The sequence below is a fragment of the Zootoca vivipara genome, chromosome 1 (assembly GCF_965207765.1).
Source record: "Zootoca vivipara chromosome 1, rZooViv2.hap1.1, whole genome shotgun sequence".
Classification (NCBI taxonomy): Eukaryota; Metazoa; Chordata; class Lepidosauria; order Squamata; family Lacertidae; genus Zootoca; species Zootoca vivipara.
The window spans coordinates 64,011,417-64,035,614 of record NC_142582.1 but is presented as its reverse complement, the minus strand read 5'-3'; the positions used below and the strand labels follow the sequence as shown (position 1 = coordinate 64,035,614).

The 24,198-nt window shown below is 39.7% G+C and overlaps 2 protein-coding genes across 6 annotated transcripts in view; both read right to left on the bottom strand.

Moving 5' to 3' along the window:
- Nucleotides 1-6,252: 6,252 nt before the first annotated feature.
- USH1C (USH1 protein network component harmonin) overlaps nucleotides 6,253-24,198 on the bottom strand; it is a 48,941-nt gene continuing 30,995 nt past the window's right edge. For 2 of the 5 annotated variants that reach the window (XM_088653314.1, XM_088653315.1), the window contains exons 16-24: nucleotides 18,544-18,600; nucleotides 18,029-18,148; nucleotides 15,770-15,832; nucleotides 13,316-13,357; nucleotides 12,994-13,047; nucleotides 12,545-12,644; nucleotides 11,218-11,327; nucleotides 9,811-9,866; nucleotides 6,253-6,909 (exon numbers count right to left, since the gene is read on the bottom strand). In XM_088653314.1, coding sequence (XP_088509440.1) covers nucleotides 6,897-6,909; nucleotides 9,811-9,866; nucleotides 11,218-11,327; nucleotides 12,545-12,644; nucleotides 12,994-13,047; nucleotides 13,316-13,357; nucleotides 15,770-15,832; nucleotides 18,029-18,148; nucleotides 18,544-18,600 — 615 coding nt within the window. In that variant the 3' untranslated portion in view covers nucleotides 6,253-6,896. The remainder of the gene's footprint in view (nucleotides 6,910-9,810; nucleotides 9,867-11,217; nucleotides 11,328-12,544; nucleotides 12,645-12,993; nucleotides 13,048-13,315; nucleotides 13,358-15,769; nucleotides 15,833-18,028; nucleotides 18,149-18,543; nucleotides 18,601-24,198) is intronic. The other 3 variants (XM_035120323.3, XM_035120330.3, XM_088653318.1) reach the window with 2 other exon arrangements.
- Nucleotides 19,799-22,435, bottom strand: LOC148687609 (harmonin-like). The gene is made up of 3 exons (XM_088653344.1): nucleotides 22,195-22,435; nucleotides 21,575-21,691; nucleotides 19,799-20,444 (listed from the first exon to the last, which is right to left on the bottom strand). Exons 1-3 carry the CDS (start codon nucleotides 22,285-22,287, stop codon nucleotides 19,935-19,937), a joined length of 720 nt encoding a protein of 239 aa, XP_088509470.1. The 5' UTR covers nucleotides 22,288-22,435; the 3' UTR covers nucleotides 19,799-19,934.

Genomic DNA, 24,198 nt, shown 5'->3' with positions numbered 1-24,198 from the left:
GGTGAAAGAGGAATGTTTTTGCCTGGAGCCTAAAGGTGTCTAATGAAGGCTCCAGGCAAATCCCCCTGGGGAGAGCATTCCACAAACGCGGGACCACTGCAGAAAAGGCCAGTTCTCATGTTGCCACGCTCCAGACCTCCTGTGGAGAAGGCACACAAAGAAGGGCTTCAGAAAATGATCTCATGGTAGGTTCATATGGAAAGAGGCAGTCCTTGAGGTATTGAAGTCCTGAGCTGTTTATAGGTCAAAGCCAGTACTTTGAATTGGGCCCAGAGCAGAGCTTTCCAAACTGTGTGTCTTGACACGTCGATGTGTCAGCTGCAGTGTGTAGGTGTGTCGCGTGAATGCTCCCTGTGCTCTTCCCAGGGCTGGAAAGGGGTTTGTTTAACCTCCGGTTTGCTAGTAAAACTGGATTATTGTGTCGCGAAATGATGCATGCCTAAAAAGCGTGTCACCAACATGAAAAATTTGGAAAGCTCTGGCCCAGAGTATTGGAACTGGAGTATTATGACATACAGCACACAGGGCCGACCCAAGACATTTGGGTACTTGAGGTCAATCGCAAGATCGCTTTTCCCCGCCCAGCTAGGGAAGGAGTGAGTGAAGATCTACATCAGGAGCAAGAGGGAAACAAAGATCTACATCCTGATCTGCTGCGCCTGTCAATCCTGCCACTTGAGGCAGCCACCTCACCTTGCCTGATGGATAGGCCGGCCCTGGAAACGAAAAGGGCTCCCTTGTCCCTTGTTCTGCTAGCCTGCCCTCTGCTCTGTTGCTGTTATTGCTAAATGCCTGATCAGGCCATAATAAGATCACAACAATCCATTGTTTGGAAGAATCTTATCTGGCTTGCATCACTGAAATTTGGGGTGGATGAGCTGGGTCCACCTAGTTACTCAGTTCTGCACCAGCCAGGGGCAGGGTGTCCTGTTTCACTCTGCCCTGCTGCCAAATCCACTGCATGTGCTCAGTGGAGTAGCTCCTGCCATGGCACAAAATTCTGGGAAATTCTGAGCAGGATTTACTTTTTCTTGGTATGTATGTCATACTATTTATAGTCCTGGAGTATTTATGAGAATAGTCTTCTCTTCTTTCTGCAACTCTGTTCCTACAATGTTAACAAGCTACTGCGACAACTATCAAGACTGGAGTTTGTAGGAGCTACCTAGCTGCCGAATAACTTATACTTTCAATAATACGAAGACATAAGAAACTCAACAGACTTTATTGGTTTTGTACTTTTAAGAACCTTTCAAAGAGCAGGAAATATGAGGATCCGATTCTGTTCTATTAAAGTCAAATAAAGCTATCAACAACTTTAGAGGGTTCAGATCAAATGCTGTGGGTGCTGCAGATTCATCTGGTCACATATCTTGTAAAAATTCAGCACAAAGGTCAGCTCCTTATAAGCCATTTCATTCCCTTCACATCACTCATACCATACCTAGTACAGCCAGTAACCTAATTCAGTTGTGGATAGAAGGCAGAACAGGAAGAACTCATATATCTCTGAGTGGTGGTTTGAAACAAATTGGCAAAGATTCCTGACTCCCAATTGTTTAGCAATGGTTGCAACAAAGTAGCTCTCTCTACCCCCATATTATAGTGTTGAAATGAAGAAAGGGTTTTTGGAGGGTGCGGGATAACAAGGAGAAGATTTTTATTTTTATTTTTAAATGTGGAAGGATTGTGAGCTCCATTCAGTTCTGGTTGTTGTAAAAACAGGTTCCTGGAGTCACAATTATTTAATTCTGTGTCTAATTTCAACTAAAGAGTTGCACTAGTGAAAATCAGCACAACAATCTTGGTAGAGTGATGGGGCTTCTTGCCCCCACTGCTTCTGCATGCCCCATGCCCCACAGATAATAGCACACAGGGAGAAGGGAGGTCATTCCATCTGGCAAGCAGAAATGCTTGTATTGACCAAATGATTTTATTAACACAACACTGTACATATATGTCTTTTGCACTGGATTCCATATTATGGGTCTCAGGATTCTGGTAAAAAACAGAGTAGATTCCACAAGCTTGGTGTCTGCCAAGCTCTGACTTAGTCATAATTTAGCTGTCTAGAGCGGCTGGGGCAACCCAATCAGATGGCCAGGGTACAAGTATGTTATTATTATTATTATTATTATTATTATTATTATTATTATTATTATTTCTTTAGAGAAGAACAGGGATCACTGATGAGCTAAAGACTGACATCTCTATCCTAAATTCCCATGAGTAGGATTTGCTCAGGGGATACTCTTGCTAGTGGGGAGGGGGAGGTGATTTCTAGTAATCCCTTCTACCCCCTGCAGTCTCCTATGCCACACGAAAATGTCTACAGAAGATTGAAAGAATCTTCCAGCATTCACAAAATTTTCCCCTCCTTTTCCAACAACAGAGCCTTCTCCTGGATCAAGGCCCCTTCAGTGAATGGATGGATAGTCCAGGATCCAAGTCAGAAATAATGGGAACAAGTAATGCATAGAATTTTCTTCCTTTAAGTAAGGGCAATTGTGCTCCAACCTTTTGAACCCAGTAAGTTCTAGCTGGTGGTAGTATACATTTTTATTCTCAGCAACAGAATTGGGTGGCTGTGTTCTCCCTTGTCAGGCACAACATTGCCAGTTTAACTGATGTTGTGCAAACATAGAATAACATAATGAAGCACAGAACTGTTGTAAGTATACTGTACTGTACATTTTCATAAAACTGTGGTATCAAGTAGGTCCATGATGCAGAGAACTTGGATGTGTGTTAACATAGTATAGCAACAAGAGATTAAATATGTGCAGATTTCAAACAAGATGGTGCTTTCCAAGCAGTTTTAATGAACAGCTATGTGATTGGCAGCCCACACCTCTAGGACTAGGATGAATGTACATGAGTGCCACATGTAAAAATATATATCACTTAAATATTTATCCACAGAAAGTAGCCATTTGTTCAGTGCTAACAAGAATATGCCTAGTATAGGCTACACTTGATTTTGGAGTAGCTTTTGTATTTCTTCCCAACACTATAGTAGTGATAAAAGATTATTGCCTATGACAAATAAATGATAATCCAAAATAACAGGTCTTCACTTGATGTCAAAATGACCAGAGTATTGCTTCTTACTACCCCCTTTCATACAACAGTTCCTGAAAAATCACTGTAATAGGAGTGAGTGCCTTTTGTGGCTGATGAAAATGTTCATAAATTTCATCCTCACTCAGTTCACTCCTATTTAAATGTAATTTTCTATGTTTTAATGTAATTGAAATTGAATTCTATTGTAAGATGCATTGAGTGCTTTTTAAAAAATGACATTTAAGTGGTATAAATAAGAAATGGGAGCACACATGAAACACTTCTCATTTGTTCATTATTCAGATTTTTCAAATGTGTTTTAGATGGCTAATAGAGTCTTCTTATTTGTACCAAAACCGTCCGAAAAGTAGTCTTCTTTCTAACTTCCATCAGCAGAGTAACTGCCTTGATCAGAATTCAGATGGTGACACCCAAGGTTGCTTGTTTAGCTGTGGCCTGGAACAAAAAAGCCCATCTGCGTAATGTTCTTAATCAGTTCCAGAGCTTGGGTTTAACTCCAAGGATAGAATGGAGCTGTTTTGTTTATAAAATTAACAAGGCATTGCACTTATTAAAGAGTTGGATTTCTGATAACAATGTGATTACACAAGGGTTAGTGGAAATTTACTGCAGGACCATGTTTAGAAGCATATATATGAAAAGAGGCCATATCTATTGCTGAACAAGTTTTGCTTTCATACTGTCTCTGTTCTGCTTCTCATCTACGCTGTCATTATTAGGAGGTGTGAACAAACTCAATCACACTGTGTCCAGATGGAAAGCAACACATGGAATGATTACTCTCTGACATGTGAGCCAGAAGCATTCCTAGTAGAACTAAGCATTTTGTTGTTGCTTAGAACATTTGTATCTCTGCTTCTGAGCTAGGTTATGGAAGGAAAAAGTACAGAACACATGTAAGTCTTGTACAGTCTCCTAAATATGTATGGCTGCCAATATTAATCCCTGTTGCTTTCAGATCCAAACAAATATGAGACAGAATACCACTTATTTCCTCAAATGCAGTTCTGACTGTGGTCCAGTTCCATAAGATTGTGCACTGGTAGTGACTAACTTTATAAACATATGGAAGTTTCCCTCTCACTTGGCCCCTAAACAAAAAACATGGGACTTGAAAGCTGGTGTCTCTTTGCTTTGGTCTCTGAAGAGCTGGTGGTTAGCCTGAAGTGACTTTTGCCTGCTGCAGAGGTCTTCAGAGGATAATCTGAAAGGTATAATTTGTTCCCTTATCACCCTATAAGGGAAGGGAAAATAGCAAATAGTTGGACCTTTTGGAAAGATGGGTCCTAGAGATCCTCTTTGTCCTTTCTGCTCCTTCAAAAGTCATGTTAGCCAGCACATACATCTGTGTAAAATTGGTGGCATAATTATCTTAAAAGTCATTGCACTGACATGAAGTTTTCTTAAGCAATGAGAGTCTGCTAATCTCACATTCCAGTTAAACAATTCATTCTCTGTTTGGCCTTAGTTGATCATGTGCTTTATTCCTGGGGAAATGTCTCTATACTAATTGATAGTTGAAGAATCCTATTTATTTTAAATATGAAAATCTTTGTATTGAGATGGTTTTTGTTTTGTTTTTAAAATTTTCAACTTGTGGTAGCAGAACATACTATTTTTGCTTTTAAAAAGTGAGGGAATCAAATAGAAAGTTTAAAAAAAGGACCTTCAAAATAGTGGCAGGATGTCTTTTTTCTTTAAAAAAACTTTTGTTTTCTTCTTGTCTCATTAAATGTCATGTCAATATAATTGCCAGATTGTTCGTTGTACAGTATGTTTACATGGGAAAAAGCTCTTCTTTCCCATTTAAATTTCCTGTTAAGCCATAAGTAAACAAGAACCTATTAAAGTTAGGGGAGGATGAAGAGGTCAGTGATCCCCAGAATGGGAAACAGTAGAGGAAAAGAGACAAGAGTAGAAGTGGGGAAAATAAGATTGAAGCCAAGCAAAAGTTAACATCTTTCTTTTTAGGACATGTTTGCATAATTTGTGGAGAAGATGACTGTGAACATTTTAGGAAGATGCCTTATGGCTTCTCATTGTATTTTGGGGATAAATGCAGCACTTGGGAGTCAGAAGTCCCCTTTTGCTACTGGAAAACCTCTTCTGCTCACAGGCTAATGAAAGACTGCTGCATAACCCCCCCAAAGCCAGATAAATTCTTTCGTAAGATATTATTTCCCAGTATAATTTATACATTGCAGCCTGTATCTTCCTTACTCACCGTTACTTCTCATACTGTAATGCTGCACTTTGGGAATAATTGAATTTTGCAGCACATGAATGGTTTGACACATTAAATATTTACCAACGATGGGACTAAGATTGATCTGGAAAAGCTCTTTCACTTTCGGCTCCCCTTAACACCGGATACTCTTAACAAAGGACAAATGGCAAGTATGTGAGGGATGTTTTCTCCAGACAAAAATAGTCCTCTCATTTTGTATTTGCTTCAATAGGGAACTTGCTTTTGATGCTAAAAGGACCCCACAACCTAGAAGTAAAAGTACAACATGTATTTTAGTATGTCAGACAATTGGTGCTTCTAGACTAGATCATCTCTAACACTGGCCTGTCCACACATAGAGGCTCTGGCAGACAACTTTCCTAGCCATGCCCCGATAGAACTTATTGTGAATTTTAATTATCTATTGATTTTATACCTGGAAACCACTTAGAAACCATCTTGGCATATACATGATAGATAAGTAAGCAAGTTAGTAAGTAAGTAAGTAATGTTATCTGAGATCCTTCCTAGTAGGGATGCTTAGAACCAGGGATGCCAACCTGAATAAAATATTGTGGGGACCCAGGTAAGCACCGCACCACATAATCACATGATGCATTGCATGCACCCCATTCAAATGGAAATGCCCATCAACTTTGCAGGAGCCCCTCAAATATTTTATCGTGGGGGCCGAAGCTCCCAAGGCCCCTAGGAGTTGGATCCTATGCTTGGAACTGAAGCTGGTGCTTCTACATTCAGGGCATATGCTATACTACCAAGTTACGGATTCCTGTCTCCCAACACACCTGGAGTGGGAGTAAATGCTTGTACAGTACCTCCTCAAAGTTTTTTTATTTTTTATTTTGACACAAACCAAGAATTTGGCAGATTTACCACCACCAAGTTATCAGAATCCTGTTAAAAAACACAGTAGCTCAATGTCTGGGAATTACCATTTTATTTTCAAAATACACTATTGCATTAAAAGGTAGTTTAGAAATTATGCTCTATATTTGGATATCTTGGCACACTGGAACAACAGCAGATGTGAAACATAAAAGCAAAAATCATTTTTGAATATAGAGTAATTAAGAAAATGTAAATGCTGTATCTGTAAAGATTCAAAATAGCAATTCAGAAACACATTAAGCATTGAGTTATTTATATCATCAGTATCCTTGCTGAATTCTGCCCCCTATCTTCTGTGCTTTAAGTATTAGTGTTAGAAATTAGTCATGTATAGGATTGTGCTACATCTTCCTTTGAGAAAGGATCGAACTCTTCTAAACAATTTCACTGTAGTGTACTTAGGACAGTTTCAGAATTGGCCCCTGGCTCTTTTTATCATCTTCAATGAATTATTCAGCTGTTGGCAGTTATAAGCAACCACAAACCATGGCGTATGAGAGGAAATAAAATGACATGCTGCTCTGAGAGTTCAAACACAAGGCCGTGAATGATTTGCAGAATTTCATGTTCATCTTATTCACACTTCTTGACTGATAGAAGTCTGATTTGACAAAAGCAACTTGATACCTATACATTAGTAGATTTCTTCAGAATGCTTATGTTTTTTTCTCCCATCTTAAAAAAATGTCCTGTAATAGGGGAGGAAAAAATGGTTAATGCCCATCTCTGTCAAGGTGGGATACAACTTGAGTAAGCAAAACTGAATCAAACGATAAAATTAGCATTTACAGTGCTTAACCCTTCAGAGCATGATCACAAAAGACTCATGCACATCAACATGACAAATTAAGAATCCTAAAACAGGAATGTGGAACGAGTCACACTTTTTCTTTTTGTGCTTCCCTGTGAAGAGATGCATGTACTGTTTCTGCATCTGCAGCTCATACATCAGGTTGTGGTAGAGTTGTTAGTGGAGTGTTGTGGTATGAGTTCCCCACAGAACATTGCCCCTGAAGCTCAAAAAGAGGAAGCGTGACTCAGTTGCAATTTCTCTCCATGACTTGAAAAGGGTAAAAATCTCCTTCATTTATAAGCAACTTTAGGATTGGAATCAAGAATCTTTACCTAGACCAGGTTTGTGAAAACTAGGGCCCTCTAGATATTGCTGGACTCTCATCAGCCCCAGGCACCATGGCCAATAGTGAGAGATTATGGGAGTTGTAGTTCAACAACATCTGGAGGGCCACAGCTTTCCTATATGCCTTATAGAAACCATGAGTTCACAGTGCAATCCTATGTGCACATTCACTCGGATGCAAGCTCCATTGAATTTTAATGACATCAGAAGATTCTAAGTCACTCTGTAATAAAAAAAGCAAAGTGTAAACACCAATAATGAACAAAAACATGTGTTCCTTTGGAAAGCCTGATTATAAGTTTAAATATTCAATTTGATGTTAATAGGATTTGAAGAACAAGCAGCTGTGTACTGCACATATCACTGTAAATTCTGAAAAAATAAGTGTTATTCTTTAAGATTGTCCTAATTATACAAGCAGTGGAAGTTGATGTTTTTGTCTGACAGAGGTGGTTGGATCCAATCCTGTAAAGTTCTGACTGCATTTGAGGGGGCTTTTAGTTACTTAGCTAACACAGAGTGAAAAAGAACAGAAGAAAATTGATTTTTTTTAAGTCTCTACCAATTTTTTTTGTCAAACACATTACATTGGAAGCAGTTAGGGAAAAGGGCATTATATAATACCAAATAATACTACATGATACATGAATATTCTTGCTACAGGGCCCACAGTTTTAGCACTAATTGAAGAAAATAAGAAATACCAATTTCAAAGAACATTCTGCAAGGTTTTTCAGCGGCATGCAAAGTATAGGCAGGCACATGCATTGCAATGTACACATTTGCACAAAAACATAATATGTGCACCCAGTTTTACTATTCACCATGAGGGAACACTGCAGTGGTTACAGCTGCAGAAGAAACCCTTGTCTGTACACTGCAGCACTGCCTTCAAAAACCTTTCTGTTTATGTTGGAGATGACAGATGATGAAGGAATAGGGCTAAATATATAGGATATGAAAACACACAATAAGTATGGAAGTTACGCCTCTGCTTGTTTGCACTCCTCTACGTCTCTACGAATAACTACTAACATCAGCTATTTTGAAACTACCCAAGCTTTACAGCTTGTTTTGTAGGCTTTATTTTTTGATTAGTGAATACATGGACAGAGCTTGGTCAGTGGTGGTACCACAGTTGAGGAATGCTCTTTCTACTGAAATCCAACAAATTCCTTTCCTTCTAAGTTTGGGCAAGTGGTTAACACTTTTTTATTATTATTTAGAAAGGCTTTTTATTGCTTAACTTCTGGCTGTTTGAATAGTCTCTGCTGCTGCTGCTACTGCTATTCCTCTACTTCTGGTGTTTTATTGATTCCCTCATTTGTGCAGATGGTTTCTCATTAAGCTAGAGATATGCATTGGAGGCAGAAACAAATTTCCATATGCACTGGAATTAGGCTGATAATTTCAGGCTGCCATTAGAGCAGTTAAGAAGTATTATAAAATATCCAGGTTTCATTAAAAATGTTTAATAATACATGGTAGATTATTTGCTGAATGACAAAAAAATTAGGATGATTTCATGGATTTTAGGCCATTTAAAGCCTTAACTTCTTGCCATTCCCTTAGTAGCCCTGATAAGCAATCAAGCTCTCTGCGTACAGCAACTCACTGCTAGGTCCTGCTAAATATTTGGTCACAATTGTGTTCTATAAGGTCCCAAGGATCCTCAGAGCCCCAGCTTGTGTTTTCCTGTCAGAAACTGCCTAATGGGATTCACTACTTAGGCTTAGGTCTCCTTTTCATTACTCAAACTATAAAATAACTTATTTTCTGGTGGAATAATGACCCCACCCCCCACCCTTGCACATCTCTTCCACCACCCCTGCTGAAAATCAATCAATATCCACCCAACATTTGGCTACATTGGCAAAGAAAATACACTTTATACGTGTTGTTTATGCATTCTAACAATGTGACACCAGATGGCGCTGTGGAGCTCCATTTTTGCTAACCCAATTTCTCATACAAAGTTTGCAACGCATTTAACTGAAACACTTCTTGATGTGTCTAGAATCCAGCCCCTTCCTCTCCCCCTCCCCTCCCACTTTCCTCACTGCTGCTGCATCCTGCCTTTTATGCAGATACTGGGAGCGGGAGGTGGGTCTTTCAGTGTTGCTGCTGTCCTGTTGCATCACTTCCAGCATGATTGTTCCTTCATTTGGTCAGGCCAGGAAAGAAAAGGTAAGCAGCAATGAAGGCAGCAACAGCTTCCACGTCCTCCTGACAATTCTTTACCCTAGGCCTATTTTTAAAACATTCCCCTAGGTTCTAAATTGCTTAGCATTTAATCTGTTTTTGTTGACATCCCTTCATTTCATTGACATTCTTCTTAAAATGTGGTCACTAACGTTTGAGCCTACATCTAAGGACTCTAGCTTTAAGTCAAATAAGAGAGAGCTCTAGTTTATTTCTGTGAACTAATATGACTATAGAAGTGAAACCTTACATTTCATCATCATATTCCTTGGGAGGAGACACAGCAATGACCAAATCAATCCAATCCTGCAAAAGAAAAGTTTTATAAATATTAAATCTAAATCACCAGTGGCTAATCAGGATAAAGTCAAATGCAGTTAATACTCTTTCATTATGTGCATTTTTTTGATAGGGCAGGCAACACACCTAAGCTTCATGCCTATTATCATGAAGGAATCAAGTAGAATAGAGCCACTAGCCAGATCTAATATTCAGGCTCCTAACCCACCCAATATCAATGGAAAATCTTGCCGGATGAACATAAACTTTATGTGCCTATCCTTTTTTAAAAATTGCTCTCAGAAACCTATCTAATGTCAGGATTGACCAAATGTCAGTGTTAGTGTATGGTTATTATTCTATGTTTATTGTACTAGGTCTGTACCAAATGTTTGTGCAGTTCCAACAGTAGGATTTTCCTCTAAGAAAATATTAGGAATATATATATATATATATATGTGTGTGTGTGTGTGTGTGTGTGTGTGTGTGTGTGTGTGTGTATATGTATATATATATAATATTAGTGTATATACCTGTATTGTGTGTGTGTGTGTGTGTGTGTGTATTCACACACATATATTATATATGCATATGTATGTGATATATACACATGATCAAGCTGTACTTTAAACCAATGTCTATCTGGCCTATGTATGTTATGTAAAAATCTGATGATTTGGCATGCAACTCTTCAGACAACATTTTAAAATGAAATGATATTACTCTTGTCCAATATTTTATTACTGCTTGTTTTTGCACACTGGATGGTATAGGAACAGCTGGTCAAAAGGCCACTGGATGCAGAATAAGTGCTGCTTCTGCCAGCAGAGAGGTGGGCCTAATTGGTGAGCAGCACTTATGTCACCAGGGCACCCTGTACACCTGTGGAAAGCTCCATGGCAAAAGATAATCAATACTACTGCCTTCCATCTGATTAGGTGCCTTCCAACAAATTAAAACACAGTAAGTATTCAAAAGTACCCAACAGCCACCCATTGGCGGTGCTCTGCTGGCAACATGCATGTGTGGTAATGGGGCATTTGGGGTGTGGGTGTCAGGATGGTTGAAGACCCGCCAAGACACAACTCCTTCCCTAACTTTCAATGTGCTAATAATAGCATCCATGTTCAGTAATGAAGTTGTGTATTACTATGTATTGTATAATACAATTGTTTACAATACAAAAGTTTACAATACATTTCCCAGTGTGGGATTCCTATAGCTTCTTCACTTCTATTTCAAGATAGGGCATATATGTTATTTTTAACTTTATGTTTACCAATACTTTTGAAAATTATCTACTGCTTTTCATAAGGCGAGCAGGAAACATAAATATCTGATATGTGAAATGTAGATTAGGAAATGCAGACTAGCTTACCCCACCCATGTTCCAGGCTTTTGCAAGAGTCGCCTGAGCTTCATCCAGTTTAACATCCAACAATATCTTGCCATTCACAGCCATGATTTCATCCCCTTTAACAATGCCTCCTGATAAAGAAAATACAAAGCAAAGAAACAAGAACATTTCTGGCTTAATTACAGAAGCATTTACTACTGAGCAATGTGGAAGATCAAACTATTTAATGAAGGCAGCAATCTTGGGTAGGGGAAACTATGCCACACCGTATCAAAATAATGTTACAGAAATGGGGGAGGGAGGGGGCCAATGTCTGTGGATCTCAACCAAGTCTGTGAATCTATAAGATTCTAGTGTACACTAGAAGGAACTGCTCAACTGTTTAAACCAGTTTGCTAAGTTAATGGCCCTAGCTTGGCCTGTAAGCATCCCATCTGCAAGACTAAAGAGTTGGCCATGTTGCCATGTAAGCAAGTAGTTGGTGATACTCCTCCAGGAGTAGTAAGGATCCCATGTCATATTAGGGGTAGGAGAACAATAGGCTAGGGAGCTTTTAAGCTGAAAACTTTAAAAGAGCCTCAGAGGCTTAATTTGCTCTGTGTGCTGAATCCAAAGCAGCGGCACTGAGTTGCACCACTGGGGGGCGGGGGCGGGGGCGGGGCGAGCATTGCGTGTGCATGTCACACGAACAATGCCCCCCCCCATCCAGCCAAGCCAACATGGCCCACCATCCTCCACCTACCCATTGCCAGCTGTCTTACCTTGTGTAAGGGATATGTGGGACAAAGATGCTTCGCCCTGCACCTTCCCAGCAGAGATCACCAATGCGCCTTCGGCCAAATCCACACAGGGCTGACTTGGGGAGGGTGGCGTGAGCAGTGTGCCCCCCACCCACAATGCACCCAGGGCAATCGCCCCGGTTGTAGTCCCCATGCTACACCCCTGATGAGAAGGGATATATTTTTTGCCAATTCCTCCCTCCCTGCTAAAGCCCTACAAATCATCTTCAGGGAGTTGGCAAACCCTCTGGAACAGCATAGGTGGTGGCATGGGGAGAAGGTTGCAGAAGGAGAGGGAAATTTGTAAAAATAGCTTCCCTCCCCACTGTAAAAAGAGAAAGCCTCAGTACCTTCAGCAGAGGAATGCTACTGAATACAAAGCACAACTATTAAAGCATTTATTTACCCTTTAACAAGTAAACAATAGATATCTGCCTGAAGAATTCCATTGCTAAAAAGAGCTTTGTAAGGTGTGAAAGATGGCAAAAAATGTCAACATACAGTAACTGTTTAATCAAATGAGTGACATGATTTCATCTTTTCTATTGTCCTTGATCAAAGCTACCCACCATGCTTGTCTGCAGCACCACCTTCATAAATAGCAGACACCACTATTTTTCCAATTGGTGAATTGATGCCTCCTTCTACTGCAAGATCTAACGATCCTTCCTGTTAAGAAAAATGTAATTTAGAAAAAGTGAAAGAAAAGCACCTTTGTGAAAAGGAACAAATTGTTCAGCCTTTAAGAGTTTTCAGAAGTAAAGCCAGTATCTACTTAAATAAATAAACAAATCAATAACACTGATGGAAGCGGTTTTGGGGCATGGGCCAAATCCTTCAATAACATCTGGTGTTGGGAGAAGAGATTTTGGGTCATTCAATGTAAGAGAATGACTGCTGATCTTCATCACCAGCAAGTTTCATTTGAAAATGAGCACTAGTGCTACATTGCATACCCCAACAGAGAAACTGCCCCCTAAAGCTTAACCAGTTATCCTTCTTCCATCACAAACATTACCTTCTTTATGCGCAGAAGTCGCACATCTTTCCCCATAATCTGATCAGGTGAAAACTATCAGAAAATCAAGAAACATGAATTAGTCATCACTCCTTTTTCAAATGCGAAAGACAAATTACATAATGTGAACAGTGAAGCATGCATCTTAAAACAGAATGTAGGCACTTCTCGATATAATCTAGGCAGAATATGCCCTTTGCAGGTCTCTGCGTTAGTTTCTGCCTTAGTTCGGAAAGCTAAAAATGCCACCTGTGTCAAAAGGCAGCACAAAGCACAAGAGATAACAAATGGCCTATACCTGTACTTGTAAATGTCTCCTTACCATTGTGTAGGGATCAAAGTTTTCCACGTACTTCTGGAAGCCCTGCAAATAAAACTGGTAATCAAATACATGCATAGCAAACAATAAATGGGGAGGGGGTGCTCCTAGATGAGCAAAGCCAGAAAAGAAATGAGTTGATGACATATTAGACAGTTTGTTAATGTTCCTCCTGACAGTCAGAAGACATACAGAGAGATTCCAGCTGCTTAGGATGTAATAGTCAAATAAAAATGTTCTAGTGAAGTTTCCTTAGACTTAGCTATTGACAAGTTACTTTTGTCTATGGATAGTGTTAAGGCTACATGCAGATGATGTATTTTGCTGAACTCCACTAGCAGAATTAAGGGAGAGTAGCAGGCTCTCGGTAGAGGTTCAGCAATATAAGGAAGGAGTAAAGCTAAGATGGAACTGGCAATTTGGCTGCTACAAAGCAGAAAAACAAAATAAAAAATAAAACATTTCTAAAAAGTTTTTATTTAATTGAACATGCATCCACATTCATCTCTTCAGTGCATGCATAACTTTTAAACTGCCTGTATAAAGCAAATCCAGCTCATTTTTACTGCACATCTAGACTGCTCCTCTTAAACAACAGGGGTGGTGGTGAGACTGTATGGCTTTGGTGGTCTTCTGGTCTAACCCTGACTAGAATCCATGTGCCCGTTTCACACACATCTAACACTGATCCACAACAGACATGCTTACATGTATTAAAATCAAGCACATATACCAGAGTTTAACACTCATCCTAGTGGGATGATAAGCAGAACGGAAAACACGTTGGGATAGTCCTGTTTTATTAATTTCAGTGTAGTTTTATGCGTGTCAAACTTTCTCATTGTTGACCCCACTCCCTTTATTAACTCGTTTGGGCCAGTTTTTAGATTTCTGGTTTCAGGTTTCAGAGGTTCTAGATTTGTTGTTTGAGGAATAGCTTTGTTCACAAAGCACTTTACTTGCAAATAGTACAACTCTGACATAATAGGGTCTATAATAATGAATTCTGTAAAGAAGACGAAAATGAAAGCGATCTGGGCAGTCTTTCTATATTAGAAAGGAATATTTTGAACAAATGTCTTAGAACAGGGAGTTGTAATTTGAGTGGAACCACTGATTCATGGTGTGATTTAAAGCAAATCACTTCATCTTCCTTAACCTCAATGTCAGTTTCATAACAAACAGATGTTGTCCCTGAAGAATACTTTCCTGGGAAAGTATGTTTTAAGAAAGAGTAAATACAATACCTTTAAACAAACACAGGCTGGATCCAATAAACAAATCATTACCACTCCAGAATAAACACTGTGAAATGCATTTAGTGTTTCTGGGGAAAGTCTCACCAAACTGTTTTCATTGTGTAACAGGTGCACAACCGCTGGGCATTGCTACATTAAAATTTAAATTGCAGATCTAGTATTGTACTTCTGCTTCATGGTGAAAGGAAAAAACATTAGAGTGATTCCAAGTTGGAAGGCAACGACTTTATTCCTGTACAGTGGTACCTCGACTTATGAATAACTCTACTTACAAATGTTTCTACTTACGAATGGAGCTCCGTCCGTCATCTTGGATGCGGTTTAGATAGGATTTCTTCTACTTACAAATTTTTAGATAGGGTTGCTTCAACTTACGAATTTTCTCCCAATGCATTCCTATGGGATTCGACTTACAAATTTTTTTTGACTTACGAATGTGCATTCGGAACGCATTTAATTTGTAAGTAGAGGTACCACTGTACTTTAAAACCACATCACTTGGCCTTGAGAGTTTTTTTAAATAAACCAAAACAAATAATCCGCATGGGTGGGATGGGGAAAAGCAAGGTCAGGACTGTGGAGTTGGGGAAGGGGGGCTTTAACCCTTTGCCAAATCAGGGCAAAGGGCTATGCCTGCAAAGAAAGCTCCCATTGATGTCTTAAAATAACATTATTTTTAGTGCTTGTAATTAGAACCAAACTACATAAGGTGTTTATCATGTACTTTGCCCCTTCACTAATTACCACTGTAGGGATCCCCAGTCCAGTCTGGTACTTTGGTGTAGGGTTTGGGGGCTGTTAAGCTTTATCCCGCAGCTCTAGTCCCAACCTGGACTGGGCCTCTCTTCACCTGCAATCTGCTCCCAGCGCAAATTGCAGATGCAGGGGCCCTAATCAGAACTACAGAAGGGGCAATCACCACTCCTTCCCAGAGTGGTGATTTGTGATAGAAGCAGCTTTCACTTGGGAACAAACTACATGATAAACATTACTGGTATGTGAATATGACCCCTAGTTTCTCAATATGCTAGCAGGAGTTGCATGGATTCATCAAGAGAGTATAAAGCTTGATAATAAATACTGTGTCCTTATTCCAAATGACAACAGAGAGGGGGTAAATAAAGAGAGGGAGAATGCTAGTATCAAAGCACAACTGAAACACCAAAATGCCACACCAACAAAGAAAATGTTATTTTACTTGTTTTTTGTTATTTTTAAATGATGAATTGTAAACCACCATCCTTTTAAACATCTCTTGAGGCTGAAAAAAAGATAGAAACAAATTTCCAAGTGTGCAATTAGTTATCTGTACACACACACACACACACAAATGGTCTCCACTTTTATATAATTGATTTATGCAGCTAAAGTTAATTAGAATCAATGGAAAGAATCCTTTTGACTTTTTAAAGGTCTGGGTGGTACCAAATACTGCTGAAAATATTCAATAGATGCTAGTGTTTTTGCATGAAGCTACCTTGCAAAAGCAGCTGCAATGAGATTGGAAACTGCTTTCTTAGAGACTTGCCAGTAAATTGACTTTATCTCTCCTTGGACATTCACATTGTACTTATTGTTAGCACCAGCATAGGCATATGACCATGAAGCAAGACTGAGTCATGCTGAGTAGCCCTCTCCCCTAGGTACAGACATATGGAATACAGACATAATGGAAATATATGAGAAGGGGAAACCTTTGTGCAATCAGGCTTCCACAACATCTGGATCCCCTGTACACCCAAAGACTCCTCCACTCTTTACATATTTATACTCTGTGTGAGGACGCCAGGAGGTAAAGCTACTTGGCTTAGCGTTCTTTCCCTTTCATGTGTTGGTGTTAAACATGAGTAGAACACCTGTATAGGGCTTTTGTGAACCTAAGCAATCTGACTAACCAATTATAATTTAAGTCACCATTAACTAAGTAACAATCCTGCTGTCCAAAGTTGTTGCCATCATAATAATCAACAAGGACAGCTGATTCTAATGCATGCCCAACAATGTATTAAATCAAATGCATTTCAAATCACAATTCTCCCCTTACCAGGATTATATTGTACCTGAACTAGCCAAAGACATAATCAACAGATCTCAGGACGGAAAGCAAAGATTCCCAAATCATTAAACAATTGGTAATGGCTATTATCTTAGCATTCAAACCATGGGAATGTGTGCTATGTTACAGAAGTGTCCTTCCACTAACAAAATGTAACATGTCTTTGCCATAAAGTATTGAAAAGTGGAATCCATGTTTCATTACCAAATATCACTGGCCTGTTAAGCCTAAGGAAACAGAAGCCACCTGATAGTATAGTTATTTCCTACAAATACATTAGCAAGAGCAAGGTTACTTTTGGACATGTACAAACTATGTGTTGTATCATGGATCAGTTGCACTTCAAATAGACACTGCCTATCTGGACTATCTGGATTCCCTCTCACAGAAGGAGAGGGAATAAGATGGGGAAATGAGAGGCAATGAAGGAATAGTTAAATAGTTAGGATAACTTAAGGAGAGGACTCAGCTGTGTTAGGTTAAGATACTAGAACTTATTTTAAAGGTAAAGGTATAGAGGCCCCTGACCATTAGGTCCAGTCGTGACCGACTCTGGGGTTGCAGCGCTCATCTCACTCTATTGGCCGAGGGAGCTGGCGTACAGCTTCCAGGTCATGTGGCCAGCATGACGAACCAGAGCAGCGCACGGAAACACCATTTACCTTCCCACTGGAGCGGTACCTATTTATCTACCTGCACTTTGATGTGCTTTCGAACTGCTAGCTGGGCAGGAGCTGGGACCAAGCAACAGGAGCTCACCCCGTCACGGGGATTCGAACCGCCGACCTTCTGATCGGCAAGCCCTAGGCTCTATGGTTTAACTCACAGCACCACCCACGTCCAGAACTTATTTTAGTATCCTTTAAAAAATACTACTACTTCTGGGTATTGCTTTTTCTAGATAAATGTGTTCACTGTTTTAACTGTGTTCTGGCCTGGCTGGATTATAAAGGTCAGTATCTCTCATCCCACATATCTCATCCCACATATGACAAACTTAGTTGTTCTCTAAGGTGCTACTGGAAGGATTTTTTTTATTTTGTTTTGCCCACATATCCTGTGTGGACATACTCAGTTAAATGTACAGGAGAAGAGTCCTATAGGTCTCTTAACTCACATGGGATTGGCAGCAGGTAGGTATTGTGAAGAGTATTAATGGAAGGCTAGATTCAGGGCAGTAGCTGAGTGACCTCCAGGGGCCAGGGTCTTGTAGGCGACATTAGGAATGCCATCCATGTTAAGAGCTTAAGATCTGTCACACGTTACAATATATCTGACATGTTCAGATTGCATTCTGAGTTAGAACTCAGACGGAGAGGTGGACACCAATCATGAGCAGATCACTTGACATGCTATACCCAACACACTTGCAGCATGCAAATTATATAGGATTAATCTTACCAGGGCTTCTGATTTGATTGCTGGTCTGACCATGATATTGTGGTCAGGATGCAGCATGACAGGTTTGGAGACTATAGGCACAGCTGGGCGACGCAGGGCAGGAGGGCTTGGAGAAAATTGCTAAAGAGGTGCAATTTAAGAATATTACAGAAAACACCTGTGTGCTTTATACATTCTAAATGTAATTCAGACACTTCATCAACTTCTATCAAGTCCCATGAAACTCATACGAAGGTAACCCACACCACCCACAATACCAACCAATAGGGGTGGGGTGGGGTGGGGTGGGGTGGGAAACTTTACAGTTTGAACAACACTTTAAGCACCAAGCAATACTCAGGGCCATTTGGATATTTCATTTAAAATGCTTGCTTTTGCACTGATAGCTAGGACCATAAAACTAGGCATTTCATAAATAAAAGAACTAGTTTCTTCTGAGATCTGAAAGTCTTATGGTATTATGTTGGAAGGCTGTCACATTTCATTTATTTACTATATATATATATATGACCTACCAATGGGCTACCTGATGCAGATGACATTTTGCTGAGGTGACTTGTATTCCGTGCAACCTAAATGACAACAGGTTTCATATGGGGTATGATGACTTATGGTTTTGACATACCACACAACCAATAATCATTTGAAAAACAAATCGGTTTACGACAGAAATAAGAATAACATGTAGGTGACAAAATATGTACAGTACTTTTTTTGAAGCAAGCGTGACAACCTTCAAAGAGCTGTCTTACTTTAAAACAGGATAAAAAATTAGAGTTAGAATTGTTAGATAACTTTCTCATTTAAAATATTCAACTCAATGCGATTTAAGTACATACTGTATATGTGTATAGGATTGTGCCATATATTACCAGTATAGTGGTCAATGACTAATACTTTCCTTCCTTCATTGAAACAAGCATGCAAATAATTGTGAACACAGACTAATCCCTACAATACAATTTAAAGCACTCTTAACTTATTTATAAACACTGAAATCAACTTATGAAACAGAAACAAGCTCAACTATTGAAAACATGAACACTAGCATTTCCACCCAGATGGAGAACTGATATTAAAAAACTTTACGTACAAAAACCAGAAACCAAAGAAAGCCTTTTGAAACAACAAATAATCACAAGCAGACAGAAGGAACATGCAGTTTGGGAGGACCAAGGATGGTCTTTAGTAGGAATCTGCAAAGAATGTGCACCATTAGAGATCCCCGTTGATGTTAACAGATAGTAAATTGCATAGTGAGCTATCAGTAGCTCAACAGCAAATTAAGTACTTGATCATTAATGTGCTACTCAGAAGCACATTGTTTTATTTTCAGCTGTTATGCACATTTGCTCAAGCAGCCTCCCTTTTTCTTACACAGACAAATATAAAAAAAATCCTTCCAGTAGCACCTTAGAGACCAACTAAGTTTGTCATTGGTAGGAGCTTTCGTGTGCATGCACACTTCTTCAGATGAAAGGTCATACCAATGAAAAACTTAGTTGGTCTCTAAGGTGCTACTGGAAGGAATTTTTGTTTTTTTTACTACGGCAGACCAACCTGGCTACCTACATGTAAACAGACATATGTAGCAGAAAAACACGCACAGTTGACTAATATAAGCTGTACAAATGTCTCCATGCAGCACAATAGGATTTCCAGAAATGTGCAAAAGACCACACTGGGGAGCCGGGGGTGGAAGAGGACAGGCATGATAAGACCATGTTCTAAAATGGGCTTATCTTTTCTATTCTTTTGTGGGGGAGTGGGGATGCTGCAGTACAATATCATGCAGAGCAAAACTCACAGTGGAATATGTATACAGTATTTTCTGTGGATAACCTCAAAGTACAGAAGCAGGAGGTGGTTGGGTTTGCCACAGTTGCAAAACATATTCCATACTATGTCATACCTTTGGACTGGATAAATAGGTCTGCTCACTGGTCTGAGAACTAATTGGGCTAAAGCTCCTTCCCTTGTAGCTTTTCATTTCCCAGTCATTCATTGAGTCTGCTGGCCCATTAGGCTGATAGCTGTGGCTGCCCACCCTTTCTTCCAAGTGCACAGGATGGAGAATCGGAGCGGGAGCAGGTGGGGGAGAAGATGGGGGTGACAGGGGAGGAGGTGCAGCATGCACCCAAGAAGGAGAAGAAGGCGATGCAATCCATGATACTGCAGTAGAGGGCATTGGAGGCGGTCCCCTAGGAGCTGGAACACTTGGTGGAGGAGGCGGGTAAGTCCCTGGGAATACAGGAGTTGCATGGGGCAATGGAGGCGGAGGTGCTGGGCGTTTTGGAGGCTTCCCAACATCATCTAAGCTGATATCATCAAGGTCAGTGGTGTGGAGCTGCAAACCACCAGCAAACCTCCGCACAGATGTAGCAGAAGGAGAAACAGCAGGACGTACACCTGTTGTCTAATATAATAACAAAAAACCTGTTTTAACGTAGCACTTGCTTAAAACCACCTGAATACATCCTCACTAAGAGCAAGCAACGGGGCACAATGCTGCCTGCTGCTATAAGAACATTTCATTTCCACGCAATGCCAATTGTCTGATTGGCCCACATACCAATATGTAGCAATTCAGGTCAAAGGAAACCAGTATTTGTGACGGCAAATCCTACAGCTGAAAGAGACATTTCAAGAAGGTAAGACCAATCCGTAGAAGCAAATTAAAAAGAAAACACCTAGCTTCCCAACAGGGATTTCTATTGCAAGCAGTATAATTTAAGACTCCACACCCACATGATTGCATACATGTTTGTAAATTAGAAGGGAAAAAGACATTGCAGAAAATAATACTGTTCATTTATTTGTGATAAAATTGTGGGAAAGTATCTCCAGCAGTGCTTTTTTTCTTTTAAAAAACAAACATGTTTAGGGGTACTCCCATTTTCCTACTCATATTTAAATGCTGGCCCTCAATGAGGCCAAACTTAGATTCACTAAATGTTTAGGGGTATGTATACCCCTGCGTCCCCCCAGAAAAAAGCACTGATCTCTAGGTTCTCCATTATGACATTTGGCACAGGTTATTCTAATATAGGTGCATAGGATTGGTTTGCAGTCAAAACTAAGGTTTTTAGTGGTTTTTTTTAGTGTATGTAATAACGTGTCATATAGCAAGTATTAGATTTTAAAGCAGGCATAGGCAAACTCAGCCCTCCAGATGTTTTTGGCCTACAACTCCCATGATCGGGGATGATGGGAATTGTAGTCCCAAAACATTTGGAGGGCCGAGTTTGCCTATGCCTGTTTTAAAGGACTAAGTATCAGTAGAAGTTACTTCTGGGAAGCTAGGCTTTTGTTCTAATTCTGCTTCTCTTGAGTGCCTTTACCTTCTTAAAATCTCCTTCCTTAGAGAAAGGGTATCTATTTCTCTGGATGAATTTGAAACTCTCCCCACCATGTAAACTAAACGAGTGAGACTATTAGAGACGATACTGCTAACTGCATCTGTAAAATAGTTCATAGATTAAAAAAAGAAAACCAAGACAGGCATTTTAGATATCTCTGTGGGTGGGGATCAGAGCATGATTTTACCTCAGGAGAATCATTCTCCACAGAGGAGATTTGTTCTAAACGTGTTTGACAAAGCCTTTCGACCCAGTGCTGAGTTTTTTCTGATTCCGTCAAATCTTCTCGTTCAGTCTCAGATACCTGAGTCATATCACAGTTGCAGAAGAAAGTGTAAAGCTATTGTTACAGATATATAATTCATATTCAATTGCGCAAAGTGAATTTCACTGTTAAAAATGTTGTGCACAGATACTGTACAAACATTGTTGTTAATTCATCTCCTTTTCCAATCTCTATAGTCTCTGTGCAAAAGGCATCATGTATTAAAAGTTACAGGCATGAAGTCCTAGAAAGCATAAACACATGACCAATTGTGTCTGTCCACTACATCTGGAGGGCTCAGTTTGCCTATGCCACTAGCCAATCAAAGAGGACCAAAGCTACCGTAAGCTTTTAAATTGTGATAACCACCTTTTGCTGTCTAGCTTGAGTTCTTGAACTACAGTGTCAATGTGATTTTTTGATCATTTAATCATATATCTAAAGTTATTTGCATATGTAAATACTCAAATATCACCCATATTTCCTCCCCCCAGGAATATATGGTAAAACTAAAGGCATCAGAACATGTTAAAAGAACATACCTCTTGTACAAGCCGGTTGATTTTCAGCTGTTTTTCTCTTTCTAGCTTCTCTTCCTTTTCCTTGAGAAGCTTTAGCTCAAACTCCAGTTGCATTTTGCCCTTTTTCTGCTCACTGAGACTGTCACTTTTGGATTTCTTTCTTTCTTTGCCTTTCTAGGTGGTTTTTATTATATTTACATACATTTAGAAAATATATATTTTGCAGGGGCTGAAAATGTACCACTTCAATAATCTGAGATTATATATACAAGAGCAGATGTCCTAGAAAAATGGGCTCTATTAATATACACATGCAACCATTCACAGTGATTGCGGAGGCTGGGCAAGAAGAAACAGCAGCCACATAATGAATTTAATTTTAACTAAACCTTGTTGGAAGGGCGAGGTATTGAAAAGCTGGAGGCAAAATGTCAATGCTTTCACAATGTGTGCAGATGCCTTTGATACAGATTAACTGAAGACTGCATCACTTTTAAAATATTACATAAACTGTGGTCTCTCTACAAATGAAGCAAGTACATGTTTAGATTATGGCTTTTACACAACAGGAGGTTGCATATGAAGTAGCAGTAATTATTCTATTGTGCAAGAAAATAATTCAGTACTTCACACACACATATTGCCAAAACAGCACAGCAAACAACTGCAAAGGGGGTGGGAATGCAGAAAACTGTGAAGAACCAAACTGCTTCTTTGGAATTGTACAAGCAAAAACTGCCTTTCAGCTATCGGATTAATGTTAAAAATCCAGGGCTTTGTATTTCCTAAAGAAAAGCCACATAAATCAGGTCTTGTATCTTTAGCAATTGTAAACAAATGATTCAACTTCAGTCACTTGAAGCTGGTTGATAGTGGACTAGATCTGAATCTTACTTCAACATTGGGATAGGCCTAGTGTCTCCACTGTAGCTGAGGGCAGCCTGCTAATTTAGGAGGTGCAAGGCAGGTCACATCACACACTTATCTGGAAGTCAGGTCTATTGAACTCAATTGGACTTACTTCTGAGTAGGCATGCACAGGACTGCAGTACTAACAACACAGACATCTAAAAATAATTTGCACTGGTGCTCTGGTTATATTAAATATGAATTTTATTTCTGATATGAACTTAAAGGGAAACTGTCAAATCTAGCCAGTTCATTCAAGCAGGCTTTTCAAACAAACATTGCAGACCATAGTGGAAGCTGGAAAACGGGACTGTGTTTGGCTGCTGCTGCTGAGTAGCAACCAAGGGGAAATGAAGCCCATATCTATATTGGCGGGGTAATGTGAGGTGACAGCAGAGAAAAGTAGAAGCTATGACAACAACAGATATGGACCAATGCCATCAGTAGGGCCTGCATAGGACACTACTGGGCAGTCAGCACACAAGACTAACTCAATCACCCAGTTTCCTCCATCAGCTTGCAATGCCCATCGGTAGAGGCATGAGGTATCCCTCAACCTCGTTCCTTTTCAACAGTGGTAGGTAAATAGTACCTGACTGCACTATCTAACTGGCTATCATTGATCATTTATAGTTAAGGATGATGTTCTTAAGAGAAACATAATTTGTGATTTAGAAATGGGCCGACAAAGAATTTGTCTGCTGTTAGAAACATATTTTGCAAAGTGGAGTTGCTTAAGTTAAAAATATCCCTAATTGTTTTGATGACTGCTCCGTCAAGGCTTTAAATCACTTCCTCCAGAGTTCAACGTACATCAGTCCAATTCTGGAATATGCTGCTGAGCTTTCCAAGCATACAGTATGCATATAGATTGCAATTCTGTGCATAGCTACTGATGCATGTCCCATGGGAGAAAATAAAACTTACAGACTCGTAATATAGGGTAGGGTGAGATTACATCTTTAACCATTTGTTCTTAAAGCTATTACTCCAGCATACTCCATGTTTAAATAGCATGGAGTGGAATTGCAGATATTGGGAGCGGCACAAATCCTGAACTCATGCAAGGCATCTTTCTTTGCATCTAAGTCACTGTGACGTAAACAAACTTTCCCA